This window comes from Geotrypetes seraphini, chromosome 2 (genome assembly GCF_902459505.1).
Source record: "Geotrypetes seraphini chromosome 2, aGeoSer1.1, whole genome shotgun sequence".
Classification (NCBI taxonomy): Eukaryota; Metazoa; Chordata; class Amphibia; order Gymnophiona; family Dermophiidae; genus Geotrypetes; species Geotrypetes seraphini.
Window position 1 is genome coordinate 503,323,366 of NC_047085.1, and position 20,638 is coordinate 503,344,003.

Sequence of the window (20,638 nt, forward strand, 5' to 3'; positions counted from 1 at the left end):
GCTGCATGGAGAGGAATAGAGAGGTCTGACCCAGGGCACAAGGCAGAGAGAGATGGTAGACAGTGTGAAAGAAATAGAAATGTTGGATATGGCAGTGGAAGGGAAGGTGCAGAGATGGAAGATGGATGGTGAGCTCAGAGAACAAAGAAAATATCAAATGGGCAGGAGACCCTGGCAAGCGAGTTAACAGAAAACCAGAGCATGGGACCAATATGATTTGAATAATAAGATGAGCAGACAACAAAAGGTAGAAAAAATAATTTTATTTTCTGTTTTGTGATTACAATGTCAGATTTGAAAGATGTATCCTGCCAGAGCTGGTGTTAGACAGCAAGCTTGAGCTAGGACCTAACAGAGAGAAGAAAAGTCTTTTGTTTTATACCACAGCACCGGTGTGGGGTTGGAGAGGGCAAAGGGGGCTGGGGTGAGTGAACAGGCGACAAAAATAAATCTGCCAGGCCATTGGGGAAAAAAAAAAAATGCCCGAATGGGCGGGAAAAGTGAATTGAATCGAAAAATCAATCCAATAGGCCGAATCGAATTGAATTGAAAACATTTTTCCCTGAATCAGGCAGCACTAGTGTGTACAAGATCAGCTCCTCTGCTGTCTGTTCTAGGCGGGTACAGGAGATGGCAGCAGTCAGAAGCAGCTCTCTCTCAACCTCCCTCTCTCCTGCTTCTCTTTTCTCTTCCCTCTTCCCTCCCCCTGAAGCCATTAGGAGAGAAGCTGAGCCTGCCAGCACTGAGCCAGCAAAGCCAGGGCTGGAGAAAGGCAGGAGGATGGCTGCAGGGTTTTCTGCTCAGCAGGTAGGAGAGTGGCAGGAGCAGATGCAGTGCCAGGCAATGCCATGGGGTGAGCAGAAGAGGAAAGGAGCCTGGCACTGCTCAATCCCTCCCTGGGGCTCCAGAAAAGACACTTCTGCTCTTTCTTCCCTGCAGCCCTTCGGGCTCTTCTTCTTCGTTCTCCTTTGGCTTCATGATTAGCTCAGTTTCTGCTTCCTGATCTCTCTAGATTATATTTCCATGTTCCTTCCTCTTTCTCGCTTCTCTTCTCTTCCCCCTGAAGCCTTTAGGAGAGCAGCTGAGGCCTGCACTGAGTTGGGGCAGGAGGATGGCTGCAGTACCAGGCAGGGGAGGCAGTACCAGGCAGAAGAGGAAAGGAGCCTGGCACTGCTCAATCCCTCCCTGGGGCTCCAGAACCCCCCCCCCCCCACACACACACACACACACACTTCTGCTCTTATTCCTGGTTCTCCTCTGCCTTTATGAAGCTCTCTATTTCTGCTTCCTGTAATCTCTTGAGTTTTCACTTCCCATCCTCCTCCCTCTCTCCTGCTTCTTGTTTCTTTGATCTGTCCTGAGACTTCCCATTTCTCTCTCTGTCCGACGCCATTAGGAGAGAAAATGGACCCTGCACTGACCCAGCAAAGCCGAGCGAGGAGAGAGAGAGAGCCAGAACTGGAAATCGTGCTCTGGAGAAGGGCTGGAGGATGGCTGCAGGGCTTTTTGCCGAGCAGGTAGGAGACTGGCAGGAGGTGGGCAATGCCAGGCAGCCTCTGATACACATACAGCATAGGAGCCAACTTTTAAAAACGGTAATTTGTGCTCAACTCAGCACAAATTACCAAGCCCCTATAAAGGAAATGAAAGCCTGGTGGGCTGTGAACACAACTGGCCAGGCTGCCTTTAAATGAGGAGAGTGGTGAGTGGCCTACACACAAGGAGTAGGCGGAGCTTGAAGAAACGCAAGGGGCAGCCCCGCCGGTCCAACCAGTTTCTCTTCCTTCCCACCCCCAATTCATTGTCAGTTTACCACCCACTTAGTTCAAAGTATTTTGAAAGTCTCGATCAGATCACCTCGCAGTCTCCTCTTCTCAAGGGAGAGCAACCCCAGTCTCCTAAGTCGTTCCTCGTAGCCCAGGTTCTCCATACCTTTCACTAGCTTCGTTGCTCGTCTCTGGTTTTTTTTTTTGAGTAGTAATAATATATTAAATATGACTAATAAAGTCACTTTAAAATATGAAGGTTTTGAGTCGATGAAAGATACCCCATGCCACAATTCCTAATTGAATAATATCACTGTGATCCTTGGAGTGGCAATTCTGAGATTCTCTCCTTCACTTTGATACCCTTTTCAAAACCCAGCACATGTGCGGATGCCTTCCTGTCTGACGCTATTCACTGAAAACCTCTTGCCATGTAAAATCAAGATTACAAGTCAGTTAAGAATATTTTAACACTGGGGAGTCTGACTTGTAATCTTGATTTTACATGGCAAGAGGTTTTCAGTGAATAGTAGTGGATTACTTGCCATAGAGCCTTTTTCTTAATTGTTCCTGTCTGACGAACAGACAGCGGAGGGCGGGGCTGGAGCGTAAAGGGGCGGGATGGGTGGAACTGGGGGGGGGGGCGGGTCTAGGGGGGGGCCCAGATTTTGCTGACGTAAAATCTGGTGACCCTACCCTTCTCCAGCTCATACACCCAAATGCATTTGTCACGCACATTTGCTCTGCCGCTGTTCTCTCTAAGCTGTCTTGGCTATCACGCATCAAAGTCAGCGAACCTCCCCCCCCACCTCCCTCCCGCTGCTGTGTTTCCTGACCAAAACAGCAGACATCTCTTGTGGGGGTCGTTTCTCTTCCCATGGCTGCTGGTCCCACCCCCTTCCGAAGTCACCTTCCTGCTCTGGGGAAAAGGCGGCAGCCGTGGGAAAAGAAACCATCCCGCAAATGATGTCTGCTGTTTTGCCACAGCTGCTGCTAGTCCGGTAAAGCAGCCACAGTGGCAGCTGGGGTGATGGGAGGGGGGAAGGGCATAAAGAGGAGGGAGATGCTAGATGGAATGGCGAGGGGGGGACAAAAAGAGGACAGATGGCAGGGGAGAGAGAAAGAGGGGAAAGGAGGAACATAAGAGCTGCCATACTGGGACTGACCAGAGGTCCATCAAACCCAGTATCCTGTTTCCAGCAGTGGCCAACCCAGGTCCCAAGTACCCATCAGAAACCCAAAGAGTAGCAGCATTCCAGAGCTGAGATTGTGATGTCATAAAGCCTCATTCCACCAATGCCTCAGAGCCAGCCTCATCAGTGATGTCACAATGGCTTGACTCTCTTATACATAGCTCACATAAGAATTGTCATACTGGAACAGACCGAAGGTCCATAAAGCCCAGTACCCTGTTTCCAACAGTGGCCAACCCAGGTCTCAAGTACCTGTCAGAAAACCAAAGGGTAGCAACATTCCAGAGCTGAGATTGTGATGTCATAAAGCTTCATTCCACCAATGTCTAAGAGCCAGCCTCATCAGTGATGTCACAATGGCTTGACTATCCTATACTTGGCTCACATAAAAACATAACAATTATCATACTGGGACAGACTGAAGGTCTGTTAAGCCCAGTATCCAACAGTGGCCAATCCAGCTCCCAAGTACCTAGCCAGATCCCAAGTAATTAAACAGATTTTATGCTGCTTATCCTAGTTATAAGCGGTGGATTCCCCAAGCCATCTCAATAATGGCTTATGGACGTCTCTTTTAGGAAATTATCCAAACCTTTTTTAAACCCCTCAAAGCTAACTGATTTTATCACATTCTCTGGCAATACTAGATGGAAAGAAGGCAAAGGTTGGATGGAAGGGATAGGAGGATTAGCAATGCTGGACCCACCAGCAGTAGAAAGTGCAGGAGGGATGGTTAGAGAAGGATGCTTGCTCTATTTTGGGGGGGAGGGAGAGAAGCAGGAAAAAGAAGAAAAAATGCTGGGTTTACAGGAAAGGAGGAATAGGAAACAATTCTGGACCCATGGGGGGGGGAGGGAGGAGAGAGCACACAACAGAAAGAAGGGAAACAAAAGGATAATTGCTGAACCCTGGGGTAGGACAGCAGGAAGGTGGGAGGAAGGGAACAGAGAGGAAGAGATGCTGGCCGCTGGGCAGGGTGAAAGGGGAGAGCAGGAAGGAGGGAAGGAAGAAAAATGGATCTGGGTCTGGGGGAACAGAAGGGATGAAAAAGAAATGCTGGCCCCTGAGGGGGGATGGGGAAGGAAAAGAAATGCTGGGATGGGGGATTGGGGGCCAAGACAGAAGAAGTAGGGATGGGCCTATAACATCCAACCAAGGGTCTGCTCAAAAAAAGCACTGATGGACTCTTCAAAGGAATCTTTATAGGGGGGTCGGGGGACAGGAGGCAAGAAAGAAAGATGTTGGCCCCTGTGGAGGCAGGACAAGAGGGAAGAAATAAAATCTACACTCTTCAAGAAATTCCTGAAACAGCCCTAACTTCAAACTTACCGTCTTTCCCCCCTCCCTCTTCCCGCCACACAGAAACTAAATGGGTAGGGCTCGGGCATGCCCAGTGGGGCCCGGGCACTGCACGTGCTCAGAGAGAGAGAGAAAAAAAAATCTCTCTGAGCTATTGGAGAGCTTATCCGCAAATTGGGAGCTGTTGGGACAACACCCATATGTAGCTGACTCTTCCTGCTTGTCCTAGGAGAACCTACTCTTTACCTCTCTAGAAAGGACAAATGTTCTTCCATTGTAACCCAACGTTTTTCATCTCTTTTGTAATCCGCCTTGAACCGCAAGGTAATGGCGGATTAGAAATCTCTAATGTAATGTAATGCAAAGGTGCTCCAGACAAACTGCTGGGTTTCGAAAATCCCTCCAGACACCCAGACAGGCCTCTAAAAAGAGGACACCTCCGGGACCCTCCCCTTAAAGATACAGAGTATTAGGGGCTAGCTATGATTCTAATGCTTATGGGCCTCAGCTAAGCACATTAAGAGGGGATTCTTATACAGAGGTGCTCAGGAGGTGCCTGTTCTATAAAGGAACATAGGTGGGGTTACCATATGGCTCCAGAAAAAGGAGGATGGATTGAGACATCCGGGTTTTACTTCCCTTTCTATAATACTGGTTAGGGTTATCATTTTTCGAGCCGCAAAAACCTGGACACATGGCCCCACTCTGTTCTGCCTCCGGCCTTGCCCAGTTCCGCTTTTGGCTTTGCCCTGTTCTGACCCAGCCACTCCCCTTTCAGCCTCCAGCCCCGTCCCCACAAACCTCCTTTCTTCTTCCCCGAAAAACAACGTCCATATCTGGAGGGCCTGGAGCATGCGTGGATGTGTGCGACGTCTCCCGCCCTTGCTCAGATGCCCTCCAGACGCAGCTGGAGCTCGTCGGGGCTTTCCAAGACCCGGGAAAACTGCCGGGTTTTGGAAAGTCAGTCCAGGACCTCAGACAGTCCTCTTAAGAGGACATGTCCGGATTGTCCCGGAAGTCTGGTAACCCTAATATTGGTTGGTATAAGCGTGTGCACTGGAGCACATAGAGTAGAGGTTCCCAAGCCTGTCTTGAGAGAACCCCTGTCAGTCAGGATATGCACAAGGAGTGACCTGGTGGTTAAAGCTACAGCCTCAGCACCCTCAGGTTTGTGGGTTCAAACCCGCGCTGCTCCTTGTGACCCTGGGCAAGTCACTTAATCCCCCCATTGTCCCAGGTACATTAGATAGAGTGTGAGCCCATCGGGACAGACAGGGAAAGGTGCTTGAGTACCTGAATATAAACCGCTTAGATAACCTGATAAACAGTATATAAATACCTAAAAATAAATTGCTTACCAACAAAGCAGAATGCAAAATGATCTCATGAACATTCCTTGCGCATATCCTGATAACCTGTCAGGCTGGGGTTCCCCCAGAACACGTTTGGGCATCGCTGACATAGAGGAAACTGAGTTGAGGACCACACGTGGGGAAGTAAATCTGTCCATTTGGTGGGGGGGGGGGGGGACATGGGGTCCTGGAGTCCTCTTTCCTATGGTATAATGGTAGCAGAATAAAGTCATCTGAACTCCGAGCTCCTCCACACGTCGCCAAGTTTGATTCTGGTTTGTCGTTTCAGGAGCCAGTGACATTTGAAGATGTCACTGTCCATTTCTCCCGGGAGCAGTGGGAGTCCCTGAATGAAGGTCAGAAGGAGCTTTACAGGGAGGTGATGAAGGAGAATTATGAGACCCTGATCTCGCTAGGTAAGGACATTTTTAGAAGATAACGGGAGCTGGTTTCATAAAAAGAGTTTGAGGCATTTTACTAGTTCAAAAACTTCAAAGTACACTTTTTCCTCCGTTTTCACGGTTTCAGCAATCGCGGGGTTTCGATTACTCGCGGTTTTTTCCTTGCCGGCTCCTTCCCCAAATTACGTCAGCTTGCATAGAGAAATCGCTGATTCCAAGCGTTTGCAGAGAAAATCGCCGATTCCCAGCACTTTCTTCACCGCGTTTTTGCCTTTCCTTCAGGAACAGGCCAGGTCTCCCACCATGTGATTCGCGGTTTCCACCATATTCACGATGTTTTTTATGTTTAAATATATTTATTCATTTTCAACGTGCATAGAAACATCCATAGCAAAGCAGAACAAAATACTTACATTTGTGCACAAATACAATCTCTTCCTCCCCCCCCCCCATTCCCCCGACTAGATACATAAACTTAATAATCCCCAAGTTCAGGGAGCCAAGCAAAACGCAAATTACAGGTTCAAAAGTCTACTCCGGGCCATAGGTGTAAGAGTTAACCAAAAGCGTTCCCAGATCAAAGTAAATCGTTGACCCGGCCCAGTGTTGAGATCAGTAAAATGTTGTGACAGGGATCTGGCTAGTCCTAATAAAGCCCGGGGAAAAGCCCAGGGAAAAGAGCAGGGAAGCATTAATAATGTGCCAGGGACTAAGGAGAAGAAATATCCTGAGTATAGGGAAAATCCTGAGCACAGGGTTAAGAGGGAGCCTGTCCCTTTAAAAACTCACAGAGCTCAGGCTGGAACGGGAAGGACAGGGCTCTTTAAGGAATTAGCTAAAGCTGCTGTGAGGGGGCGGGGTTATGTGCCGAGTCTCCCTTTTTCTGAAGCTCCCTCGTCAGTGAGAGAGGAGGGACAGCTGGGACTGGAAGCTCAGGGGAAGCTGAGGAGGAAACCAGCTACAGCAGCTAACTTTTGGCCAGCCTTCAGAAGTTCTCACCAGGATAGGGAAATGCAAAACCCTGAAACACAATCTGAGGTTTGTGACATGGACTGGTTAGAGAGTAATGCTACGTCTGGGGAAGAACACCCTATGGAATGGGAATAGGTTTAGGAAAGCCTGAATGTCCTTTTTCCTTGGTAAAAGGGTTTTGTTTTTGTTTCTTCCTTTTTGAGTTTTATGTTTTGTGAAGGATTGTGTATCCTGGTTTCAACCTGGGCTGGAAGCTGCTGAATTTACTGTTGGGTTAGATAAGTGGACCAGTGGCCACACCTGTGGGAGTACAAGTCCCTCTGCTCCTAGGAAAAGGGAACTGCCACTCAAATCTACCAGAAGCCTAATTAGTGCCTAGAACCAGGTAGCCTAACTATTGCCAAGGCAGGTACGGTTCTAGCACTGCTTGTGGAAATAATACCTAACAGGAACTGTATTTTATGTTCTTTATTTGTGAACTTAAATTGTCCAGCACTAAAGGTGCAGTGATAAGAACTGGCACATAAGAGAAAGAAAGCAGAACAAGGGAAAATTGGAATGTTTTGGGTTTTTACTTTGAATGCCAAATTTTGACCTTTTTTGTTGGAAACTTTTCTGGTGGATAAATAAAAGTGATATATTTGGACAAAACCCAGGCCAGTGTGGTGTGCAGTTTATGGGAGGCACCAGGCCGCTGTGATCCACCACGGTTACGCTCGCGCCAAGACTGGGATTCTGGGAAGTTACTAGGCCTCGCCAGGATCCCGGTCCCACAATGTCTACGTTCCAAAGAGGCATGCATGATCGTCAAAGTTCTCCATTGACCGTAAGTCGGGGCGTCACTGGCCAGCCACTGTGTCAAAATTGCTTTTTTGCCAAGCAACATTGCTCGTGCCTCGAAAGCTGAAAGGCCTTTCGGTATAGGTGTGAAAATATCATAGAAACCAAATAATGCTCTGGGCGTCGAGGACCACCGCTGACCCCAGAGAGAGGTAATATAGGTTCCCAAACAGTGCCAGAACTGAAGAATGTGAGGGCAGGACCAAAACATATGTCCCAGTGAGGCATGTGCCTGAGAACATTCGGGACAGTGATTCACGATGTGTGGGGTTTTTTTATAATTCTTTATTAATTTTCAAGCTTTGACAGTGTATTACAATTAATATAACTTTAACAGATTGCATAAAATACACCGTATTACACACATTATTAAAGAAAACATCCATTTTCCCCCTCCTCCCAATTATTAATATATTAAATCATACTATTTATTACAATATTATAATTAAATGTTTTTTTTTAACTCTTCCAAATAATTTCCCCTCCCCTCCCCCCACCCTGGATGTGTAAGGAAATCTAAGAAATAAAAGATACATCTCTGTTATTGTATGTTAACAAATGCAGTCAACGGGCTCCATACTTTATTAAATATATTGCTAAAACCCAAGTATTCCGCATTCATTCTTTCATATTTCTATGTATTACACACACTTGCCCACCAGAACATGTAGTTAAGTCTGTCATAACATTTCCAGTTCCTTGGGATCATTTGGATGGCGATTCCTGTCATGATCAATAAAAGACGGCTCTTGTATTTATCCAAAACAGGCTTTACCTGTAACAACGTACCACAAATTAATGGTTTCATAAGACAAAGGAATAGACGATTCAAGAACAATATTAATCTGTCCCCAAATTGATTCACGATGTTTTTTTTTTAATAGAAAACAGCGAATAGCATATGAAAAAGCTATTCGCGGTTTTTCTGTATTCGCGGGTCTGCTAATCCCCTATCACAGCGAATACGGAGGGAGAAGTGTCTGATCACGGCCTGTCTCGGCCCTGCTATCTGAGGAGGGCAGTGGTGGAACCAGGACTGAGGAACCCAGCGGTGCACCAAGGGTGAGAGGTGCCTGGGGCGGTGACGCCCCCTTCCACGCCCTCGTCTCTGCTCCCCTCTCCTCCCTGCTGCGTGCCCCCGTCCTATTCCTTCCCCCGTCCCTCTAGTTGTTCACTTCAACGTGCTCCTTGCGACCCCGTCGGCTCTCTCTTGACATCATTTCCTATGTGCGGCACCCGGAAGTGACGTTGGCGGGAGAGAGGATGAGGTCGCAAGAAGCACGTTGAAGTTGTCGCTCGCGGCGGTGAACGACCAGAGGTGTGGGGGCAGGCGAATGCGTTTCGAGGGGAGGAGTGGGAAGAGGTTGGGGTAGAGAAGAGTTGGGGTCCCCACCAACATGGCGCCCGGGGGAGGGGTCCGCCAACCCCTCCTTACTATGCCACTAGAGGAACCTTTAGATAATCCTGTGCCTTGCCAGTTTTCTTCCCTTTAAATCAGAAACAAATCCTTTTCCAGTTCTTGGATCAAAGCTGAAAGCCAGGAACTGAGGAACACAAATAACACAAGGCAACAACAACAAAAAATGTTTTCGAAGTCATCTGGCAACAAAGCACATTTTTCTAAATCCGTTTTTCACGCTGATTTCAGATCCGTTATTAGGGGTTTTTTTTCAGTCATGTAAACTTTTAAAGTTATGACTAATAACGTTTTAGCATAGAGGGTTTTAAGAATCGCAGCATCAACTTAAAGAAATGTTGCAGTATCTTTGGCCCAAAGTCAAATAAGCACACAGATTATTAATTATACTGGACTGTGTCACTTAGCAAACGATATTTCTTCAAAAATGCGTAGCGTATAATTTCTTTTTGTGAGTTGCATCTGGATTGTCAAGGCACAACATCCAGCAGTAGTCGGCCATCACACTCTCATTCCAGAAACCTTGGTAGCGACGCTCCGTTAGCTAACTGTCCTGGAGAAAACGTTCTCCTTGCTCGTCACTCACCATATCAAGATTTTCCGGAGAAAAGTCAAGCTGTGAGTGCAAAAAGTGTATTTTTAATGACATGTGACAGCCAAGTTTCTGATATGAGTCAAGGCGATTCTGAACTCCTTCCTTGTGTGAAGGAGACTTATGGTTGCCCAGAAAGATTTCCACTAACCACTTGAATGCCTCCCAAGCTTCAAGCTCAGCTGCTGAGAGTGATTTCTTAAAATCTTCATCCTGCATAACGGGCTTGATCTGTGGGTCTATAAATATCCCTTCCTTCAGTTTTGCAGTGCTGATTTGGGGAAATTTCTTAACAAGATATTGAAAACCTGGTGATTGCTTTATCCATGGCCTTTACCAGGTTCTTCATCAACCCCAGCTTGATATGAAGAGCTGGAATAAATATTTTATGAGGATCCACCATTGGCATAAATTTCACACTGCTTGTCCTTGGGTTATAGGTATCTCTCAGCTGTCAGACACGCTTGACATAATGTTCAGCTGTAGATCTGCTATCCCACAAGCACAGGAAACAGTAGTATTTAGTGAATCCTCCTTGCATTCCCATTAGCATGCCAATGACCTTCAGATCACCACAGATGTTCCACTGGTGTGTTTTATAACTGATTGCTTCTAGTAAAGTCTTCATATTCTCATAAGACTCCTTTAGATGAGCAGAATGGGCAATTGGTATACTTGGTTTGGAATTTCCGTTGTGCAGTAACACTCCCTTCAAGCTTCTCTGTGAAGAATCAGTGAAAAGACGCCATTCATCTGGACAATGCACTTGTGACAAACTGTTGAAGAGCCCGATGATGTCATGGCAAAAGCACAATGAACCATTTACAGTGAAGAATGTTGTTAAGTTATGATTCCTTTTTCTGTAATGAGTTATATTATCATCATTTGCAAGCAAGTGCTTTTGCTTAAGCCTTGAAGCAAGAAGTTCTGCTTTTTCTTTTGAAAGATTTAGATCACGAATAAGATCATAGTGTTCAGCTTGTGTAAAGGTCCCTGGTTCTGAATCTTCATCATTCACATCAGGATCAGATAATTCTGGATTTTGACCAGCTGCTGCTGCATCATCATCACATTCCTCATCATGTTCCACAGAAGCAAGTCCATCTTGTGGAGGTACAGGGACAGGCAGTGAGTCATCATGAGGAACAGGCCTAATAGCAGAATCCAGAGTAGGATATATAATGTTGTGCTTAATTTTACCTGAGAATCCACTTGTGTTCACAAGGCAAAAGTAGCAATCTTTAATATGGTCTTGCGGTTCCTTCCATATCACTAGGATTGCAAATGGCATTGCTGCATTTCGTCGACTGTCTTTTGGAACCAGTTATGAAGTCTTTTGGAATAACTGGTACAGATGATATGTGGAGCCCAAGACTTATCCTGGTCACCCAGTGGACAGCCAAAGTACAATTTGTAGACCTTCTTCAGATCTACGGTAATTGGGCGATGTTATGTTTTTATCTTGAATGAACCACAGAAGTAACAGAAACGATCTGGATGATTAGTACAATACCTTGGCATGATAAAGACTGATATTAATCCCCGTCTGCAGCATAAAAAACCAAAATCCTATAAACGCATGATATATCGCCCAATTAACCTCATCACAAAAATGTGACGTGCTAATGAAAAACTAAACACAGATTTGAAATCAGCCTGAAAAATACTACAAAATCCATCCAGCATTAACTCTGATGAAAATGATGCGTTGACCTGTGTTATCAGAGGCTGAAACTTTTCACACTACTGTATTTATTTATTTATTCAATTTTCTATACCATTCTCCCAGGGGAGCTCAGAACGGTTGGCATGAATTTATTCAGGTACTCAAGCCGTTTTCCCTGTCTGTCCTGGTGGGTTCACAATCTATCTAATGTACCTGGGGCAATAGGGGGATTAAGTGACTTTGCCCAGAGTCACAAGGAGCAGTGTGGATTTGAACCCACAACCTCAGGGTGCGGAGGCTGTGGCTCTAACCATTGCGCCACACACTTGCTGGCCCATGGTAAAAAGCTCGACTGCGATATGATAAAAGGAGCCCACAAATATTAAGCTCATAGACCATTAGGCTCATAGACCATGCCCTTAGCCAGCTAAGAACAGAAGACTAACTTTCCCCAGACCATAGAAGTGAACCCTTTTCTCACCCTAGAGGCTGGCAGCATCCTTCAGAGCAGAGTCACTCCATGATGGACAGGGTCCTTCCTCCCATACTCTAGCTGTCTGTCAGCAACCACCACCACCCCCCAACAACAGGTGGAATGTAGCAGGAAATGATCAGACACGTTTCTGCATGGACAGGTTGCCAGATTCTCTCCGTTCGCTAGAAGCTATAAATATCAGCTATTGAATTTTCCCTGCACAGTTCATAGCAGTTACTGATAAGTCAGTCCCTCTGCTCAGAGAGATCCATGTGCCATCAACCTCTCTCCTCTCTTTCTGAACCAAAATCCTTCAAAAAGCCCACCATTGGCTCTGCCCCAGTGGTTCTCAGGTGATGTTTTGGGGGCAATTAGATCCAATATACTGTACATCTGACTTGCAGGTGACATACAATCCTGAATAATGAGGCCTATGGCCTTGCTGCCAGGCACTTGTGGCCTGGACTGGCAGTGTTGGAGGTAAGATGCTGGACTTGGTGGAGTTTGGGACAGTTCAACATGACATTTCTTATACCTGGGTGAAAACCCCCAAAAGGTGCTTTTAAATATTGACTTAAATGTGATCGTATCCTATCGGTATCTCATAAAGTGACCAGCTTGGAAATGCTGTACAGGCAGTCCCCGGGTTAAGAACGAGTTCTGTTTTTTTAAATCATTCTTAAGTTGAATTTGTATGTAACTCGGATCCTATACAGTACACAGTCTATAAAAACATCAAAGAAACAGTCCTCAAAATAAAGTACTGTAGTTTATAAAACACTTTTTCTTTTAAAACCAACTTCGGAGGACGTTTACACTTACTTTTGTTCTTCATCCGTCCCACTATTCCCTCTCCTCCACCACATCCAACTTTTCTCCCTCTCATCTCTCTCTATCTGTACCTTCACATCTCTCCCACCACGATGTCCAATCTTTCTTACTCCCTCCCCATGCCCAACAAGTCTCCCTTTCTATTCCCTCCCCTCCTCATCATCTCTTTCCCTTACTCCTTCCATTGTTCCATCCTATGTCCCAAGTTCATGCTTCCCTCCCTCCTTCCATTCTGTGTCCCAAGTTTATGCTCCCTCCTTCCTTTCTTCCTTCCTTCCTTTGTCCAAAGTTTGTGCTCCCTCCCTTCCTTCTGTGTCCCAATGTGACCCTGCTTCTCCCTTCCTGTGCCAAAGTGACCCCTCTTCCTCCCTTCCTGTCCATATGCGACCCTCCTCCTCCCTTCCATGTCCCAATGTGCCTCTTGACGGTCTTTCCCTCATTCTGCGTCCCAAATTCATACCTCCCTCCCGTGGGTGTCTACCTCCTCTGGCCGGCTGAGGCTCCCTTCTCCCAGTCACACTTATCTTTGCAAAGCCATGAGCTGTGGCTCCTGCACATGGTTCACGGCTAACCCAGAAGCCTTCCCTCTGACATTAGAGGAAAGGTTTCTGGATCAGCGGGAGGGAGGGAGGCACAAATTTGGGGCACAGAATGAGGGAAAAATGATGAGGGACATAGAAGGGAGGAGCAGAGTCACGTTTGCACAGGAAGGGATGAAGAAGGGGTATGCTGGCACAGGAAGGGAGAGGCAAGACCCTAATTCGTAAGTATGAGTTTGACGTAAGTCAGGCATTCTTAAATCGGGGACTGCCTGTAATCCCAGCAGAGAGGAGGTGGCAAATATACAAAGATGTATCGTAGTACTGAACTGGCTAAACTGTTCTTCTACAATAATTTTCAATGTTCTTTTTATTTTTTTTAATCTAGAAAATAATGATACTAGAAACAATGATACAGAGATACATCGCTGGAAGCTGAGTGAGGAGACTGAAGAGGAGAAGTTGTTTGAAAGAAACAAAGAAGTAACTTCTTCCTGTTCTGACAGGGATGAAAACAGGAAAAATCAATGGAAAACAGAAAATAAGCAAAATAGTTCAACTAGAGACTCAGCATTGTGTGAACACAGTACCAGCCATCTCATACATACAGTGGAAGAGCAGAGAACCCAGATGAGAGATCAAAGATGTGTATGCGATGTTTGCAAGATATTTCTCAGTGATTGTGTAAGTCTGACACCAAAGCAGAAATTGGACTTTGACGAGAGACTATCCACAGACTGTGGAAAAAACTTCAGTCAAAAAGGAGAACAGACACAACCGAAAACATGTATAAAAGAGACACAGTTTAAGTTTGCAAAAGGTTTTGGTAGGAAGAAAGAGCTAATGCAACACCAAAAAAATAATAAAAACACAAGAATGTGTACAAGAACAGAATATAGGAAAAGCTGTATCAATAATGTAAACATTACAAAATTCCAGAAAAACACCACCAATGACAGAATAGTTTCATGTTCTGCTTATGACAAAAACTGCAACCAGGAAGAAAACTTCACAAGACACGTTCAGTTCCACTCAGGAGAAAGGCCAGTTTCAGATACAGAACATAAGAACTTCAGTCACAAGAAAACATTCACAGAATATAAACAAATTCAAACTGGTTTACAATCAGTTATTTCATTTACATGTCCTGATGATAGTGAAAGCTTCAGTGAGGAGAGAAAACAAATGAGGCACTGGAGAATCCGCACTAAAATCAAAACATTTACATGCACTGAATGTAGTAAAAGCTTCACTCGGAAAGAAAACTTTACAGTACACCAGAGAATCCACACAGGAGTGAAACCATTTACATGTTCTGGGTGTGGTAAAAGCTTCAGTCGGAAGCAAAACCTCAGAAGTCACGAGAGAACCCACACAGAAGCGAAAACTTTTACATGTCCAGACTGTGGAAAAAGATTCAGTACAAAGAGAACTCTCACTATACACCAAAGAATCCACCTAGGAATAAAACCCTTTACGTGTGCTGAATGTGGTAAAAGCTTCCGGGAGAACAGAAGCTTCACCATACACCAGAGAACCCACACTAGAATGAAACCATTTAAATGTGCTGGGTGCGATAAAAGCTTTACTCAGAAACCATACCTCACTATGCACCAGAGAATACACTCAGGTGTAAAACCATATAAATGTGCTGAGTGTGGTCAAAGCTTCCGGGTAAAGGGAATACTCACTAGGCATCAAAGAATCCATGCAGGAGTAAAACCATTTACATGTTCTGAATGTGGTAAAAGCTTTACACGGAAGACAAATCTCACCATCCACCAAAGAATACACACAGGAGTGAAACCATATACATGTGTTGTATGTGGTAAAAGCTTCCGTGATAAGGGAACATTTGCCATACATCAGAGAATACATACTGGAGTAAAACCATTTACATGCACTGAATGTGGTAAAAGTTTCCAAGAAAAAGGAAGCTTCACCAAACATCAGAGAATCCATACTGGTGTGAAACCATTTACATGTACTGAGTGTGGTAAACGATTTGCTCGGAAGCCAAACCTCACCATACACCAGCGAATCCACACTGGAGTGAAACCATTTGCATGTATTGAGTGTGGCAAAAGCTTCACTCAGAAGACAAGCCTCACCATGCACCAGAGAATCCACACAAGAATGAAACCATTTTTATGTACGGCATGTGGTAAAAGCTTCATTCAGAAGGTTAACCTCATCACACATCAGAAAATACACATAGGAATAAAATAGGGTGAAAAGGGTGCAGTTTAGGATTCAACAACAGCAGCTAGTGGATTATGGATGATTAGAGAATAAGTTCCCTTCTCAAATCTTGCTAAGCATCTGAATTTGGTGAACATGTAAGTACCATATCTCAGCAAAGCAACACTACAAATTTGACTATGGTTGGAAAGAAAAGGAAGAATGGGTAAAAAGGAGACCATGCACAGCTTATGCAATGGGGTTAGTAATGGTGTTAGCGATAGACAGATTCTGCAGATGAAGTTAACATCCCTGCTTTAGATAAGTCCATGGTAGACTTGTTCTTGGTCCTACTGCAGTAAGAGGAAAGCCACACAAGGATTAACTGCAATTAACTAGACTCCTACAGATAAGGAGGAGATTGTGTAAGTTTCAAGTTTTATTAGTTCTTGATAAATCGCTTATTAAATATCTAAGCAATGTACAATTCAAGTAAAATAGAAATACAAATACACTGACTTTAAATAAAAACATACTGGGGTAACATACATGAACCGTGAGGATTAGGGGGGAGAGTTACAATAAGTTTGTAGAAAAAGAAATACATTAAAGGGAAGATAACTCAAGGAAGGGGAGGAAAAAAATTTGTATGATGTCAAGCCCATGTAAAAAAAAAAAATCTAATTATGGGGGTCATATATTAAAAGCATCCTTGAAAAGATAAGTTTTTAGAGTTCTTTTAAAAGAGAAGAGGTCCTTTATGTCTCTAATGTACTGGGGCATAGAGTTCCACAACATAGGGGCAATGACTGAAAACATGTCTTGTCTTCTAGTTCCAGCAGCTAATGAGAAAGTTAAGAGAATTAACTACAATTAAGTAGTTTATTATTAAGTTTCAAGTTTATTAAAAAAAAAATTTATACCGCTTAATCAAATTTCTAGGCGGTGTACAGTAATAAAAAAATATCTTAAAAGGAACAAAACAATTTGGAGTTAAAATACTATACAGAACCAGGTTAGATTAGTAGACACACAAAAACATATATACTAACTGCACACAATTAGGAAAGAAGGATAGAACTACAATCTTTGAGAAAAAGCACACGTAGGGGTAAAACAGTAGCTGAGGGTAGAAGCTGTAATTGTTTTAGTCCTTAAAAAGATAGTTTTTATCCAAAAACATCTTCGAATAAGAATGTTTTTAGCTTTGCTTTAAATTGTTTTATTGTGGATTATCTCCTCCTTCAAATAGAGGAGAAAATGTACCACCACCTTTATGCTACATATCGGTGTCCTGCAAACTTTGTCGAGCCACAGCAAACTAAATGTAGTGGCTGTGTCTCGAGGCATCCATAAGTGCATGGGTGTCGCCATGATGACATCATGTGCATGTGTGATGTCATCAAGTTGACGACCGCACGTTCATGAAGGCCCTCCAGACAGGCCCTGAGCCGCCAGTGGGGGGTGCCAGCAGGGAAGAGAGCTGGAGAGAAGGAGAGGCGCTGGCAACTGGCTGATTGCCTACAGAATGTGCCTCTCACCGTGAGAGGCACGTCCTGTAGGCAGATGGCCAGTGCCAGCACCTCTCCTCCTTCCCAGTGTGTCACGCACACCGGAAATCTCAGGAGACACACTATTGTGCCAGAGCACACAGTTTGCGATACACTGATACATATTCTATATTTAGACAAAGATGGTATACCAAGAAAGTTCACCCCAAAATGAGGGAAGAGGAATATTGCCATTAGAAAAGCTGCAAAAAGTGACTGATGCAAATTTAAGCTCTCTGATTGTAAAGAGTAAGCAAGCAAATAAGTAATAACATTTTAACACAATTTAGGCCTTTTGGAAGAAAGAGAGAGGAGACCTTAGCAGGAGTATCAGGAAAAAAAATGAAACAGGACACTCAGAAGGAAACAGCAAGAGTTAAGTTAATATGGTGAGAGAAAGAACAGATTTGGAATAAGTGACATCTTATGGATTCCAGAAAGATCTCTTTGCCACGATGCAAGTACTAAAGCAAGTGTCAACAATGAATTTGGGAGACGGAAATCATAATCCACGTACCCTGACTTTGGAATAAGGTTCATTACTGTCATAGAATTCACTAAATATAGCCCATTTGGAGACGTTGCCCTGAGTGAAACCATTTACATGTGCTCACTGTGGTCAAAGCTTCAGGTGTAAAGCATCTCAGTATGTAACAGAACCCATTCAGAAGTAAAACTATTTTTACATACCAAGTGTAGTACAAGCCTCATTTATAAAAGCATCGTCACAATGCACTGGAGAATCCATTCATTGGTAGAAACTATTTACATGTGCTCTCTATTGCCATCGACTCGTGTTCAAGTCCTAGCGACTTGATGAGATCATCATGGCAGAATACAGAAGTAGATTGCCGTTGTCACATCAAATTCGATCCTCTGCTTCTAACACTGCCCATCTGCTGCCGGTACCACATTAGTCTGACATCTCTGCTGAAACCTGTCCGCCTTGGGAGGCCCTGCTGGTAGTGAAACTACCAATGGCTTAGCTTTCTGCTTCACAGAGGCAAACAAGCCCCAGTGGCACGACAAACCCATGTACTGCATATGGTAAAAGCTTAAATCAGAAGGTAATATGTAGAAATAAAATAAAAGGAATAAAAGTGATACCTTTTTTATTGGACTAACTTTATTGCCCTGTTTGACTGAGCTTTCGAAGGTAATCCTTCTTCGGATCAGAAATAAGCAAATGCTGAGAAGTGCCAGTGTGTGTAAGTGACACCAATATTAAAAGATGAACCCCTTCAGTCATCTCTTAGGTACCTTCTATTAAATCTTACTCTTCAGGCCCTCAGAAATGCCACCAGATGTTCAACAACCTTTCATAACACCTGGCTTTATGCATTCAATCTTTACCGGGTCACTTATGACAATAATTTTCTTAACTTAAGTTGGATAGAATAGATTTAACTTTTATACCCACTGCATTAATAATAATAATAATTTATTTCTATAATACTGTCAAAGCCATAGAAGTTCAAGGCGGTTTACAGTGAAGAAGAGCTAGACAATCAGCGAATGGGTACAATCAGAGAAAAGGTACAATCAGCAAGTACAATCAGTAAGTGAAACAATCAGCAGAATAGATACAATTAATAGAGGTAAGAAGGGGCCCTGGAGCAATGTAAGGGTTAGGAGAAGGTGAGCGGGAAGGGAGGAGAAAGGAGGTCTAGGGTAGGAGTCTTGGGTTACAAATTGGTTAAATAGATTAGTTTTTAATAATTTTCTGCAGTTTAGGTAGGATGAAGAGCACGAGAAAATATTACACAGCCAGTCATTTAGATCAGTGGTTCCCAACCCTGTCCTGGAGGACCACCAGGCCAATCGGGTTTTCAAGCTAGCCCTAATGAATATGCATGAGAGAGATTTACATATAATGGAAGTGACAGGCTTGCAAATCCGCTCCATGCATAATCATTCGGGCTAGCCTGAAAACCCGATTGGCCTGGTGGTCCTCCAGGACAGGGTTGGGAACCACTGATTTAGATGACCTGCTTGGAAGGCAAGAGTTTTGTTCAGGTGTCTTTTGTAACGGCAGGCTTTTAGAGTTGGATGGCTGAAGAGATGAGCTTTGCGAGTGGGTCTGAATGGACGATACATGGTAAAGTGGGGGACCATGTATAAGGGGGCCAAACCATGGATGGATTTGAAACAGAGGCAGGCAAACTTGAACAGCACTCTCGCCTCCAGGGGCAGCCAATGTAGTTTTAGGCAGTAGGGAGTAATGTGATCCCATTTTTTCAGCCCATAGATCAGTCGAATTGCTGAGTTTTGAATGATACGTAGTTTTTGAGTAGTTTTTTTGAAGGAACCCAGGTAGATAATGTTGCAGTAGTCGAGTAAGCTCAGGATGGAGGATTGGACCAGTAAGCGGAATGAGGGAGCATCAAAGTATTTTCTGATGGTTCTTAACTTCCATAGAGTGGAGAAGCATTTTCTGACTAGTAGGTCGGTGTGTGTTTCGAAGGTGAGGTTGCGGTCTAGAGTCACTCTTAGAATTTTTACGGAGTCTGTGATGGTGGTGATGGTAAGGGATAAGTACGCCAACATGTTTCACCCTTAGGGGGTTTCCTCAGGGCCACAATCCCTCAACTAAAGCCTTTTTCACGCCACGCGACCACCCAATGACTTGTTAAGAGTCATAAGTGACCCGGTGAAGATTGAATGCATAAAGCCAGGTGTTATGAAAGGTTGTTGAACATCTGGTGGCATTTCTGAGGGCCTGAAGAGTAAGATTTAATAGAAGGTACCTAAGAGATGACTGAAGGGGTTCATCTTTTAATATTGGTGTGACAAATACCTTCTATTATAGGATATAGTTTGAACTGCAAGATATAAAAGTGTTTGTAAGTGAAGCATAGACTCATTCCAATTAAAGTCTCACAGGAGGAGGGAGGGGTGGGCGAGATGAAAGAGAAAGAGGGCTGGGTGGGCGAGAGACGGAGAGGTGGAAAAGCGGTAAAACTTCATGGTTTGTAATGCGATAGAAAACCAAAGTCTTAGGGCTCCTTTTACTAAGCCGCGTTAGGGCTTTAACACGCAGAAAAGCGCGCGCTAGACCTTAACGCCAGCGTTGAGCTGGCAATCGTTCTAGAAGCGTAGCGTGTGGTGATTTCCTGCGTGTGCTAAAAACGCTAGTGCACCTTAGTCGGGTCCTGTCTGGTGGGTGTCAAAATACTTTGGGGTCCTTTTTCTAAGGCGTTCTAGCCGTTTTGGCGTGCGCTAAACGCTAACCTGTTCATTATATTCTATAGATGCGTTAGCATTTTAGCCCAGGGGTAGGCAATTCCGGTCCTCGAGAGCCGGAGCCAGGTCAGGTTTTCAGGATCCCCACAATAAATACGCACGAGATAGATTTGCATCTCAAGGAGGCAGTGCATGCAAATCCACCTCGTACATATTCATGGTGGAGATCCTGGAAACCTGACCTGGCTCCGGCTCTCGAGGACCGGAATTGCCTACCCCTGGCCTAGGGAATTCAAAGGTTACTAGTATGGCCTTGTTTACACTCTGTAGAGGTCAGAGTAGGCAGCAGTAGGAAGTAGGAAAAGTCAACCTAGATTTAAT

The 20,638-nt window shown here is 44.5% G+C and overlaps 1 protein-coding gene across 1 annotated transcript; it reads left to right on the forward strand.

The window, feature by feature from the left end:
* Positions 1–699: 699 nt before the first annotated feature.
* LOC117354517 (gastrula zinc finger protein XlCGF57.1-like) lies at positions 700–17,017 on the forward strand. Its single transcript, XM_033932188.1, has 4 exons — positions 700–807; positions 1,397–1,517; positions 5,900–6,026; positions 13,732–17,017. The coding sequence occupies exons 2-4, from the start codon at positions 1,491–1,493 to the stop codon at positions 15,570–15,572; spliced, it is 1,995 nt and encodes a 664-aa protein (XP_033788079.1). The 5' UTR covers positions 700–807; positions 1,397–1,490; the 3' UTR covers positions 15,573–17,017.
* The last annotated feature ends 3,621 nt before the right edge of the window (positions 17,018–20,638 follow it).